Source organism: Sceloporus occidentalis, unplaced genomic scaffold (assembly GCF_023333645.1).
Source record: "Sceloporus occidentalis isolate IW3139 unplaced genomic scaffold, rSceOcc1.0.p SCAF_4, whole genome shotgun sequence".
In the NCBI taxonomy this organism is placed as follows: Eukaryota; Metazoa; Chordata; class Lepidosauria; order Squamata; family Phrynosomatidae; genus Sceloporus; species Sceloporus occidentalis.
The window spans coordinates 85,158,927-85,172,384 of NW_028316984.1; the positions used below are offsets into that span (position 1 = coordinate 85,158,927).

The 13,458-nt window shown below is 40.5% G+C and overlaps 1 protein-coding gene across 2 annotated transcripts in view; it reads left to right on the forward strand.

The window, feature by feature from the left end:
* COL18A1 (collagen type XVIII alpha 1 chain) overlaps positions 1–13,458 on the forward strand; it is a 224,545-nt gene that overhangs the window by 141,678 nt on the left and 69,409 nt on the right. For both annotated transcript variants that reach the window (XM_089520685.1, XM_089520684.1), the window contains one exon: positions 2,763–3,307. In XM_089520685.1, coding sequence (XP_089376811.1) covers positions 2,763–3,307 — 545 coding nt within the window. The remainder of the gene's footprint in view (positions 1–2,762; positions 3,308–13,458) is intronic.

Consider the following 13,458-nt stretch of genomic DNA (forward strand, 5'->3'; position numbering starts at 1 on the left):
GCTGTAGCTGCAGGAGGAGGGAGAGGATGTGGAAGATGAGCCCTTGTAGAGATATTTTGGGACATTACCTCTGAACTGTCAGCTTTAATTTAAAAAAGATGGAACTGTAGGTAAGAAAGAAGAATCAGGGAACATTCAACCCAATTGCTCAGAGCAGAATTAGATTTTGTTTCAGATGCATTGTAACCATTGCCATGGAAAACTTGTTCCTTCTTCTATATGCACAGAGGTGGAAATACATCTTCCTAAGATGACATGACCCAACTTGGCCATGTACTGTATATACTCATGTATAAGTCTAGAAATTTTAGTCAAAAAATTGACTCAAATAACCTGAGTTGACTTATCCATGGGTCAATGTTAATACTGTACTTTTAACTCCCTATCAAAAAGGTAACCATCCCCTGGTGAAAGGCAAGAGTGTTATCTATCCTGGAAGCACTGACCTCCCTCTGTTTTCTTATCCAGACAGCCTTTAGTGTGAGCACAAACAGCTATCCTGCTGGGATTTTATAAGTTCTGTAGCATTGTTTCCCTTTGCTTCATCCTTTAGATCTTTTGTTACATGTCCTAAGTTATACCCTCAACTTATCCATGAGTCATATCAAAATCCATAATTTTGGCCCCAAAACCTGCCCTCAACTTATACATGAGGTCGACTTATAGCCGAGTATATATGGTAAATCCACTTGGGCAAGTTACACCCTCAGCTTCAGAGGATAGCAATGGCAAACTGTCTCTGAAGAAACTTGCCAGGAAACTCTGTGATAGGTTCTCCATAGGGTTGCCATACATTGGAAACAACTAGAAGGCACTCAACAACAACAACAACAAGATTATATTTGCAGTCTTTTGTTTTGATAATTGCTCATAACACTAATTATAATATTTTAAAACTCTGCTGTCTGGAAAGTACCATTTCATGTATTCTGTGTATATGTGTATATAAATATATGTAGAAGTAAAACATTTTATGTACACATAAAAACATACTGTGCACATGTGATGAATGTATGTTTGTAAATGAAGTGTGGCACAGGTACATGGGCCAGGAAACCAGGGTTAACTGTGGTTATTGCCCATGCATGCATCCATGTGTGAAATGGACCTGCAGGGGATTATACCACCAAAACCCAGTTCTGGATTGCAACAGAAATTGGCTTCCTTTCTATACAGTCATTTTTAATAAGGATACAAACTTATATACATTTGTCTGGGTGTATATCACATTGATTCAGTGAAACTTATTTTAAAGTAGACATGTGGAGACATGGATTACATGAGACATCATTAGCACTAGGAATTTACTGTTGTGTATTTTGTTGATGCTGTGTGCCTTCAAGTTGCTTCTGACTTCTGCCAACCCTAAGGTGGGGTTTTCTTAGCAAGTTTCTTCAGAGGGGGTTTGCCATTGCCATCCTCCAAGGTTGAAAGAGTGTGACTTGCCCAAGGCTACTCAGTGGGTTTACATGGTCGAGCTGTGATTTGAACCCTGGTCTCGAGAGTCATAATTTGACTTTCAAACCACTACACCACACTGGCTCCCACATTGTGTATTTAGCTTAGTATATATTTGTCATTCTGCAGTGCAGTCTTTATATATTGATTCACTCCTGAGTGGAAGGTTTCCCCTTCTGCCAGTGTCATATTCCCGCATGCTGATAATTTATCATGTAATTTAATTGTATTCCAGCATCTAATTATTTATCATGTAATTAAGTCATTTAGTTATAAAACTTGAGAGGTTTTTTTTTTAAAGTAATACACTCTTCAGGATAACTAAATTAGGTCAGCTAAACAATTGCATCTGTATTGTTGTGCTACTTTAATCAGATTAGTAAGATCTTCTGTCTGGATAGTCCAAATGGCACTGTAAATTAGATGCCAAAACACTCACATTTTAAAATGTGATTCATGAGATTTTTGTTCAGAATCTGAAAGTATGAAATTAAAAAAAAAAAACAATATTGAGAATAATTATGGAACTAGTAATATGGGTAATTATCTCTCCTTAAGAGTGTAAAGAAATAGATATTATCTCCAGGTGAAGAAACGGTGGCTCACCCCTGCCCTGAAGGCATCAGATCCTGTCTTGGAAGCTAAGCAGGGTCAGCTCTGGTTTGTTCTTGGTGGGAGACCACCAACAAACACCAGGTGCTGTAGGCTATATTTCAACTGGAAACAAACCTCTCAGTATCCCTTGCCTTAGGGGTTATTCAGATGGTGAAATAATCTGAGTAAAATTTGGGTTGAATCTTTGTTGTACATATGCGTTTTGAATGCACCTGAGTAAATTGGGGGAGGGGGGCTTCCAGAAAAAAAACATTTAACCCCAGATAATTGATCTTGGTTTTTTTATCAGAGTTTTCATAAAAGATCTGGATTATCGGGTGTGTGAATAACCAATGTGAAATAGACCCGGAATAAATTGGGATAAAACTCTGCATGCCTTGAATGTGTTTCAAATATATCCACAGTATCGACTCAATCTTTTTTCAAGTACTGACATATGTGAGCAGCAGAACCAACAGAAATGTGCAGAGATGTGGTTCCAAAAAAAAAAAAAAAAGCATGGACAACAAAATCAAAATGAAAATTTTTTGAGTTATCACTAAGAAAATGCTATAAAATTCGTAGGCTCACCATAAGTTGACAGGTGATTGGAATCTGCTGTGGTCTCCTGTACCTGGGCCTTACTGCTTGAGTAGCTTTTCATGTGCTGCTTTCCTTGTTTCTGAAATGCTCCTTTACTTTCTCAACAGAAAACCTCAGCACAGAAGTTGGTCTCATAGAGCTGATTGGGGATCCCCCACCAGACCAGATAACCAAAGTATACGGCCCAGACAACAGCCCTGGCTATGTCTTTGGACTGGATGCCAACACAGGGCAGGTGGCACGTTATCATCTTCCTAGCCCTTTTTATAGAGACTTCTCACTCTTATTCCACGTGCAGCCCACAACAGAGAAACCAGGCGTGCTTTTTGCCATCACAGATTCCTCTCAGTCGATCATCTATGTTGGTGTGAAGTTATCGGAGGTGAAAGATGGGAAGCAACAGATCATCTTCTATTACACAGAACCCGGCTCTCAGAACTCCTATGCTGCTGCCACGTTCACTGTGCCTTCACTGGTCAATCAGTGGACACGATTTGCCATCAGTGTGGAGAATGAGGAAGTCGTTCTCTATGTGGACTGTGAAGAGTTTGAGCGGGTCCATTTTGAGCGCTCGCCTGATGAGATGGAGCTGGAAGATGGCTCAGGACTTTTTGTGGCACAAGCTGGAGGAGCAGATCATGATAAATACCAGGTAAGCATGGCTAACACCAAGATATTATTCTTTAGTGTCAGCTGATGGGGCAGTGAATCTGCTCTGGGGTTTCCTCCTAACTCCAGGGTGCTGAACATATTTTTTTTTGGGGGGGATAGGGTTCACCACCTTGGATAGCTCCCAGAGCAGATTCATTACCTCACTGACATGGAAACCAATAGCTGCCACTGGTATTATTTCCAGTAAGATTATTATCATAAATTGACCTATTTTCCCAATGAGCGAATGAGAGAAGGAAGAAAAGGAGGAGGAAATGAGAAAGATTGAAATAAGTTGGTTCGCATGTGAAATTCAGAAAGGAGTAGAAGAAGGTAAGACTAATGTCCCCTCCTGTTGGATATGGCTGCTTTGGCCTAGACCCTTGTGAGGGACCTTTCTTTTTAGCTTCGTATTCAGGCAGCCTCAACCTCCAGTTCCACATCAACATATCACTGTTCACTTCTGAGAAAGGAATGGACAGTTCAGAAGTGCAGTAATTATGGGTCACCTTTCTCTGTGACTCATGAGTGGCTGTGAGCCTATCAAAGCCCCCCTGAGCAATGGCATGTTGAGGTCGCACAGTGATGTCCATGTGAACACCAATTATTTGTTCATTCTCTTGATTTGTACAGCTCACCAGCTGGAGAAAAGACAAAACAGGAATTTTGTAAAGGGATACTCACGTTTATTTTATTTTCAGCAAAACAAGAAAGAATTGCATGACACCTAAGAGTAGCAAATTTGTTATAGAATAACTTTTCATGGATTGTAATCCATTTCATCACATTCACCCATGCATCAGACAAAGCAGGTTCTAATCCACAAACATTTATGCTGTAATAAATCTGTTGGTCATAAAGGTGCTACACACATTCTTGGTTGTTCTAGTCTAAATAGGGGCTCTTGTCTTGCTTGTGTTTTCTGAGATATAAGTCAAATTCAGCATGCACAGTCATGATTAGATATAGAGGTATGTGTGTGTGGTGTGCAGTTGACAGCTAGTAGTTGTGTTTTCCATCGTTGGCAACCCCAGGCAGACTTCAGTCAGCAGCATTGCAGAATAGAATTCCTGGGTGTTTCTGCTGCAGAGTGTAGGGAGATTATCACATGGAGGCTTACTGTTCTTAAAATGCTGCCAGATCGTCCCTAAAGCATGAGGGTATGATTTCCAGTTGCGCTTGTCTCCTGTGATGAAATCGTCATGGAGGCATCCCATCATTAAAGCGCTCGCGGAGCAGCCATTTCTCTGCATAACGGAAACTTCTGTTATGCAAGGAAATTGTGGCTCTGCAAATGCTTTAATGTCAGAATGCTTCCATGACAATTTCATTACGGGAGACAAGTGCAACAGGCAATCACAACCTCGTGCCATTTTTTAAGAATGGTAAGCCTCCATATGATTATCTCCTAGTTTAGGATGTCTCTGGTTTTAAGATGGGTTAGGGTGGGTTAGGCTGCCTTTGGTTTTAGAGCTTTCCCCCACTCCCTGATTCACTCTTTATACATATAAGGATATTTTGAAATGTAAAATGTAAAAATTTAATTAATCACCATTGGAAGGATGTCTGCAAGTAATTATAGCCAATAATTCTATGTGACAGAAGTGGTTTCTCTTCTGTATCATCTATAGAAGTCTCTCTCTCTTTCTGAAACAGATAATTATTTCTATAACTTCTTGAGAAGCTTTTAAAATGGCTCTTAATAATCATTCTACTGTATAAGAGAGAGTTGGGGAGGGGGAACTGAAGTAGAAACAATTAACATTTTTCATCAACAACTTCATTTCCAGACACTGGCTTAATTTGTCAGTCTAGTGACCCCTGTGATTTATACTGGGCCTCCACACTGAGATCAAATCCATGGCTGCATTCTTCCTTCTTGGTGGGTGGAGGGAGGTTGGAATTTTCTGGAGTTGATGTCTGCAGACCAGGCACAGGGCATTTCTACCCAAGATTGATTTTAAAAAGTGATAAAAGCTGCTTATAAATGCTGACCTCCTTGGGGGAAAATGCCACTACCCACTCAGCAATAGATGCAGATATTTATCTGTAATACATGCAGCAGATTACTTCTTTAGGCTGTTGCTAACATAAACAAGAGGAAAAGTTAAACTTTAGTAATAAGTGACTGAACTGTGTTACAACAGTTGGTGGGATAGGGTGGGGTCTAGCAGAGACAATGAAGAAGGCAAGAGGGTTGAAATGCCATGGCTTTAAAATATGGATGAACTCTTACTTTGATTAAAAGAACAGAAATGGGAGGAATCTTTATTTTGCACTGTTTGCAGAACAGGCTGATTAGAGCACATCTTGTTATTCTGTCCTAGAAAACCTGCCCATGAATGTTAAATCAGGCTCCAGATGGGGAAACATTCCATGTAATTACAAGTATGAAAGTGGTTTTGACTTTAGATCAAGAAGAAGATTAGAGCCATCATACATGCCTTGCCCTCTGGGTTGGGAATTTCGGATAGAAAATGCAAATGCTTGCCCTGACCCCTTTTAAGTGCACACAGGTCTTTCTGTGTAGATTTTAAAAGACAGCAATGATCTGTTTTATTGTTGAGCTGTGCCGGAGAATGTTTATTACTTGGGTCATCTGTTATTTGCAGTACTGTGGACCTAGTGTAAACCATGAGTTTTCAGACTGTCCTGTTCAAATTATTTTTCCTCCCTCCTTTTCCCAGATGGTTTCCTGCAGTTGCAGTGGCCACCTTTTGAAAGCTCCAATTCCTAACTCTGTGCCAAATTTGTCTTTGATACTTTTGCCCAATTATGTTCTACCCAGGAAGTGTGTGACGTGACAGCACAACTCATGCACCAGCTTTTCCTTTCTGGGTGTGTAGAGAATGAAGCCCCAGTTAGAGAAAATTGCTTTAGGCAAAAGGGCATTGTTCTCATCCTTAATCACACAGAATCAAGGTAGGCATTCAGAACTCCAAGCTACATCACGCACAATGTCATCTGAGGGACAGCTCAAGGTACACTTAACATAATCTAAACACCTCATATGTTTAAATATTCAGATTGTTCTTTGTTCTAGAACAGATGCTTTGATTCATCTATGTTCTTTACTTGGTACTGATACCTATGATCCTAGGTATTTAGCCCATATTTGTACCTGAAATGTCCTCATAGTGTTGGGACAATAGCAGGGTAGTATGATGCACAGTCTCAGTGGGTGATAAACATTATTCAACACTGCTGAAGGGCACAATCAATATCTCATGGGATTCCTTCCTAGTTTGTGCAGGATAGTGGCAAGACTAGAAAGCTAGATTTTTTAAAATCACAGTTGGGGCAAGAACAGTCCTCTGAATTTGGACATACTGGAGAACTTTGATTAGTTCAGAGGTGAACATAGAAGCCTTGTTCTTGTCTTCTCCTCTTGTGAAAGAGGAGATGGGTGATATAACAGCTTGAATCTCAAGCAAGGCTTATTGTTGTAGTGATAAACTGTGGCTAGTTTTTAGATCTGAACTCCACTAGAGTGTGTCCTTCATACAGCAGAATGAGTGTTTGGTTTTCATTGAGATTTGTAACTGCATCAGAGGGAGCACAAGATACCAGAATCTTGTGTTGCTTCAAGCATGGCAGATGCAAAGCACAAAACCCAGTACTTCTTACCAGTGATGTAGACTCAGGTCGATTGACTCAGACTCAAGTCGCTTGACTTCGACATCAATCTGCAATAAATGATACACTGACTTGTGACTTGCATATAGTTGGACCTCCATATCTGCGGACGGCAAGCCCCGTTGCCCCCAATGGTCACATGTATACACAGCAGCAAAAGAGGATGCATGCATGTCAGGCCACTATTAGGGAGATCAGGATATGAGGTCCCACAGTTTTTTGTATCCATGGAGGAGGGGTCCAGAATGCATCCCCCACAGATAAAGTCCAACTGTATTTTTAGTGACTGACTTGCGTGTGTCATTTACTTTGAGCAGCAGGCAAGACTCACCCTCAGAGTGTGGGACATGTTTTCTTGGAGGGGAACAGCAAACGTGTTAGGCAAATGCATTAGGCTTGAGGCAGAAAGCTCATTCTAAAGCTTTTGAAAAACTTTAGAAGGATTCTCCAACCCCTGCCCCAAGCCCATTGACTAATGTCTTCTGAAAACATACTCCATTTCATTTTCTTCTGTTAAAGTTGGCTCCCAGACTTGAGATTTGACTTGATACTTAATTTAAAAGTATCTTGCAAGGACTGGAGACTTGAAGGTAGAGATTTAAACTTGATTTGAGACTTGGAGTACAAAGACTTGAATACATCACTGCTTCTTACAGATCTGCACAAGTCAGCACCATACAAAGGGTACATGAGCAAAGCTTCTCTAAAGGACATATTGCTGAGTGTTACTACATAGCTGTGAGGTTGCCAGGGACTTTTTTTCTTTAGTAGATTATATTTTCTTATTTTTTTTACAATTAAAAACATTACTAATTCAAATACAGTTGCAATGCAGATATAACCCAGCATTAAGTAACAGCAACATGATAATAGCAGTAAAAGATGAGTTGGTATTTTACCAGCTGTATCTTGGACTTCTCTGCTGCATACAGGAATTATGCCACTGCCAAAGAAAATCCAATAGTTTGGTCTGAAAAGATATAATTCACACAAGAAATCGCTGACCATTTGTATTATATGTTTTGGTTTGGCCAGTTCTTTGGAGTTTTAGGAAGGAATGTGTTGTGCTTTAAATGTATACAGTATAGTACTTGTTAAGGATAAATAAATGCTAAGGAAGTGTGGATTAGCTAAAGAAATACAAAGAAATAGTAGCATCATAGTAGGCTAATGGATAGATTATTGTTTAGATGATGCTATAGTTAAACTGCTCTATAAATGTTTTCTCCTTTAGTGGTGGAAAAATAAGTAGATTTGTATTTATTATTGTCTGCTTCTTGGTATGAGGAATTTGGCATGGAAAACAATGCTAAAGCCTGACCAAGAACAACAAAAAAGCCAACAACAAAAACCACAGGCTTTAATATTTAGACTTTTAAAGAAACGTGGAAACTTAAGTTTAGGCATTCATTTGAAGTGCAGCTTGCCTACTGATAAACTAAAACATTGCATTCTACATATTTTGAACTTTTGGTGAAGGCTGAGAAATGGTGAATGTCTGCCTATTTAGAGTAAAGACAGGAAACATTTGCCTTCATTCTGACTTGGTGTCATGACTTTATTACATAGCCAAATCTGATTGCCTACTTAGTATTGTCAGAAACACTATTAAAAGGATAGCATTGCTTCCTGGCATTGCTCAGATCTCACTCCATCCATTGTTAAGTAGTTGCATGTGATGTGATGCATGATAATGCAGTGAGACTGTGTTGCATGTGTGGTTGCCTGAAATTGCTTTAGGAATCAGCCCAAAGTGTTGTTGTTGTGTGCCTTCAGGTTATTTCTGACTTGTAGCAACCCTAAGGAGGCTCTATCATGGTGTTTTCATGGCAATATTTGCTCAGGGAGGGTTTGCCACTGGGTTTCCATGGCTGAGCAGGGATTCAAACCCTAGTCTCCAGAGTCATAGTCCAGTATTCAAATCACTACATCACATGGGAGAGGGACGCGGTTGTTCTTAATCTCCAGAACTTCAGGTTAAGGAAAGAAGGTTGTCAGGAAGCAGTGAATAGCATACCAGAAAGTAGAGAAAGAGAGCTTCCTAAATTGGCCCTTGTGCTTTAAATTAACTGTACTTCTTTTCCATCTGCCAGCAGCTTCCATGCTGTCCTTTCCCTCAACATAAACATTTGAATGATGTGGGATGTGGGATGTCATCTAGGATATGAGAGATATCAGAATGAAATGCTTGTACATTGCCTCTCAAAAGGTCAATCTAGTCCATGCTCCCTGCTGTCTCCTTAGACTATGGAGCACCTTCATGTCTTTTTGTTCTTGGTCTGCACTCTCACTTTTGGACTTGTACCTACTTGCAGTCTCTGACCTGTTCCTGCCTGCCTCATGCTTCCTCTCTCCACTCCTAGAAGCAGGAGAAAATACATTGTGTTTACAGTGAGATGAGATACATAAATCTTACTCTTAAAAATATATTATAGACCTGGCAATCACCCAGATCATGATCTAACAGCAGTCAAAAAGTTGGGCAAAAGTTGGTTTATATGTGTATGGGAAGGGAGGATGGAGCAAGCAGAATTGTAACACAGTATGGTGACTAGACGGTACAGTATGTACAGTTTTACGCGAAAGGAACAATGGATTTGAATGAAATGAAAAAGGATGATGTAGGACTTTTCAGTTTAACACTTTTGCACAGCAAAGGCTGCATCATCTTTATCTCATAAATGGTCAAAATAAGACAGTGATATGGATAAATTGTATTTGTCATTAGATTATCCAAGTATAAAGAGAGGTTTACCTGTTGTGGTTGCCTCTTAAAACCAAGTTTACCTACTGTGTCCAGGCCTCCCAGCATACTGCCGCTTCTCCAGAGGGTGGGCTTGCCCGCAGAGGTACACCTGAGTCACATGGCAGGAGCCTCCAGAGATGGCATACTGGCCAGCTGTGCTGATGTGGTATTGGCCCAGCCAGACAGACAATGCTGCGCTGTTGCACCGGGTTCGGCCCATCGTGTGTGGTTGCCTTGTGGCCAATATGGCACCAGTTCTGGACCATAATATGCTGGAATGGCTCCAGACTTACCAGCCAGTGCAGACAAGGCCAAAGACTGACTGAACTGTGGTTTAATCCAGGATTCTTGCATTCATGTTAAAGCACTGATATACCAGGAGACTATTAGACAGATAATTTTCTGATATTTTAAATTATGATCTAAGCAAGCCATCAGATCCCTGTTTCAGAACTAGGGCGGGCTGCAAGTAATCAAAGCCTGAGCATTCAATTCACAAATTGTGATTGGGAATCATAATCTACCAATTTCAAACATGGGAGGTGTGGACATAGCTGGCAGAGAAAGAAGTATTTACTAATTTACTGCAGGGGTGGGAATGGAGTGCAACTGCCAGCAGCCCTAGCCAGTGGTGAGGAATGCAACATCTGGTGGGCTACATAATCCCACCCTATCTGCTGCCTACTCACTGTCAGGAGAACAGAAAACAGAACAATGTAAAGCCCCCCAATTATCCAAAGTAATGATGGGGTATATTCCTGGAGATAAAACAATGTCTTTTTGCTGAGAAATTGTCATACATACCTCTGAGAGAAAATTGCTACTTGTGAACAGAAGCTGATAAATATATGGTATTGATTTGTAATTGTTACAGAATTAACTTCAGTGCTTACTTCAGAGTTTCTGATTATTATTATTTTGTTTTGTTAGTCTTAGGTTGCATTAGTTTCTAGCAGTTAGGATGGGAGCTACTGAATTTTTGATATACTTAAATCTTCTGAGAACCTTGTATTTCTGTGGAAGCCCTATGAATAGTCTACAAAGTGGCTGGCTATTGAAATCGATGTAGGAAGGAAGTGTGATCTGCATAAGTTATTATTGGGAAGACAGTATGTGTGAAATTTCCCAAAATAAAGACGTGTTTGTGTATGTGTTTATAGTAGTTTACTGAAGCATGGTCTGAGATATGGGCAGTTTTCCAGCAAGCGAGGAAGATACTTGGCTTTTGTGAGCTGGGAAAGAAGATTGCAGGGACATAACTTCTGCTTCTTATATACTGCTTACATTGTGTAAAACAACGGGAGGAGGAACATAGAATTTTTGCTCTGCAGCAGCTCTAGAAGGCAAGCTGCACACACTAAAATGTTACCTTGCCCTCCTTTTTGGTTTTTGTCATGGACCACCATGCAATCCACTCAGTCAGCAGGCTGGAGCAAGAATGTCTTTATTGCTGGGTTTCAAGGGTCAGTTTGTTGCCTAATGATCATGTACTCTCTCAGCTTCCAAATTGTTAACTCAAAGTGAAAGGCTCCCACAGTAAGAATACAGCTAGCAAATTATTATTTTATAGTGCTTGAAGGAGCTGCTCATCTTCCACTCTGTAGCACTGGCATTGGGCAAAAGGCACTCCAGTTTGTCTAACAGTTTGTAGAGATCTATATATCTAAAACAAAAATAATGATCGCGGAGGATCTACATAAAATTAATCTAGATACTGAGGAAATTGAAATAGTTAAAGAGTTCACTTACCTTGGATTAAATATTGACCAGAATGGAGATTGCAGTCAAGAAATCAGAAGACTTGGAATGGAAAGAGCAACCATGAAAGAACTAGACAAGACCTTGAAATGTAAAGACATACAACAGAGCACTAAAGTCAAAATTATCCAACCATTATATTTCCCCATCACCATGTATGGATGCGAGAGCACTGGACAGTGAAGAAAGCTGACAGAAAAAAAAATCAATTCATTTGAGATGTGGTGCTGGGGAAGAGTGCTGAGGATACGGTAGACATCCAAAAAGACAAATGGGTCCTACAACAGATCAAGCTTGAACTTCTTTGAAACTGAGGCTGTCATACTTTGGACACAACATGAGAAGGCATGACTCACTAGAAAAGATAATAATGCTAGGAAAGGTAGAAGGCAGCAGAAAGAGAGAAAAAACTACATGCCAGTTGACTAGGCTTAATTAAGGTGGTCACAGGCCTGAATGTACAGGACCAAAGCACAGCAGTGGAGGAGAGGGCGTCTTGGTGATGCCTCATATACAGGGTCACCATGAATTGTATTCAACTCGAGGGTGCTTAACAACAACAAATCTAACCATCTGATTATCATGAGTCACACAATTATCAGGTTAGATAGGAGCAAGGCATCATGTCCATCTCTTTTGTTTGGGGGAATAAGAGCATCCTGCCCAGTGTGCCCAAAGGAATGCTCCAGTAGCAAAAATCAATTTTGCCCTTTTAGGTGCCTAAAGAGGAAATGGTGTACATGAATACATGCTATAATGGAAATGTAAATAGTCAGGAGACACAGTTTGTTAGGCTGTTGGGGGAGGGGTCTGATATAATTCCAGACTTAGTTATAAGCATCCATTAAAGCTGACATCATACATATGTATAACTGGGGATGTGGCAAATTGTGAGGTTGAGAGGATGTATATGAACTACAAAGAAACCACGAGACAGAGTCATCATCAGAGCTCAGAATTTGGTGTTAGAGGAAAAGGAAATGCATATTTCAGTTCCTTTGTTTTTTAATTAGTGGTTGGCATCCTGTCAAAGACATAAACATGTGTACATCATGCTGTGAATGTGGGATTAATAATAATAATAATAATAATAATAATAATAATAATACATTTATATACCACCTTTCCAAAAAGATCAAAGCAGTTTACAAAATTACATAAAACACATAAAATACATACATGATTTACATAAGCAAATAAATAAAATCTCTCTCTCTCTTTCTGGCTTTGCTTTGCGAATGAAGATTCAGGAAGGACTCATCCCGCGCTTTGTACAAGCGTGCTGCTGACTAAAAAGGCCAATCCGGGACAAACAGGTCCGGTTGCAGAAAGCACAGCGGGAAGTCTCTTTGGGTGATGTTTCTGGGTTGCGGTTCTTTCTGCGTTGTCGTTTCTCTTCGAGACTCATTCGGTGTGAGCTTTCGAAAAAAGCTGCAGCATCGTGGATAGTGCGTCTCCATGCCTCCCGATGCGAGGCCAGGGCAGACCATTGTTGGTGATCAATTTGGCCAAGCCTGAGATGTTGTTTCAGGGAGTCCTTGTACCTCTTCTTTGGGGCACCCCTCTTACGCTGACCCATGGCGAGTTCACCATAGAGTATTATTTTTGGGAGGCGATGGGCCTCCATCTTAGAAACGTGTCCTGCCCAATGCAGCTGCATCTTCAATAGCATTGCCTCAACGCTGGTGATCTCTGCTGCTCAAGGACAGCAACATTCATCACATAGTCAGTCCAGTGTATATTTAGAATTGTGCATAAACAGCGTTGATGAAAGCGTTCGAGGAGTCGTAGGCGTTGGTGATAGGTGACCCATGTTTCAGACCCATAAAGGAGAATAGACAGTACAATGGCTCTATACACACTGATTTTTGTGCTTCACCTCAAGTGTTTGTTACTCCAGACTCTTTTGTGAAGCCTTCTGAATGCACTGTATGCCTTTGCTAGTCTGTGATCGATCTCTTTATCAATCTTGGTGTCTGAGGAGATGATGCTTCCCAGGTAGGTGAACTGCT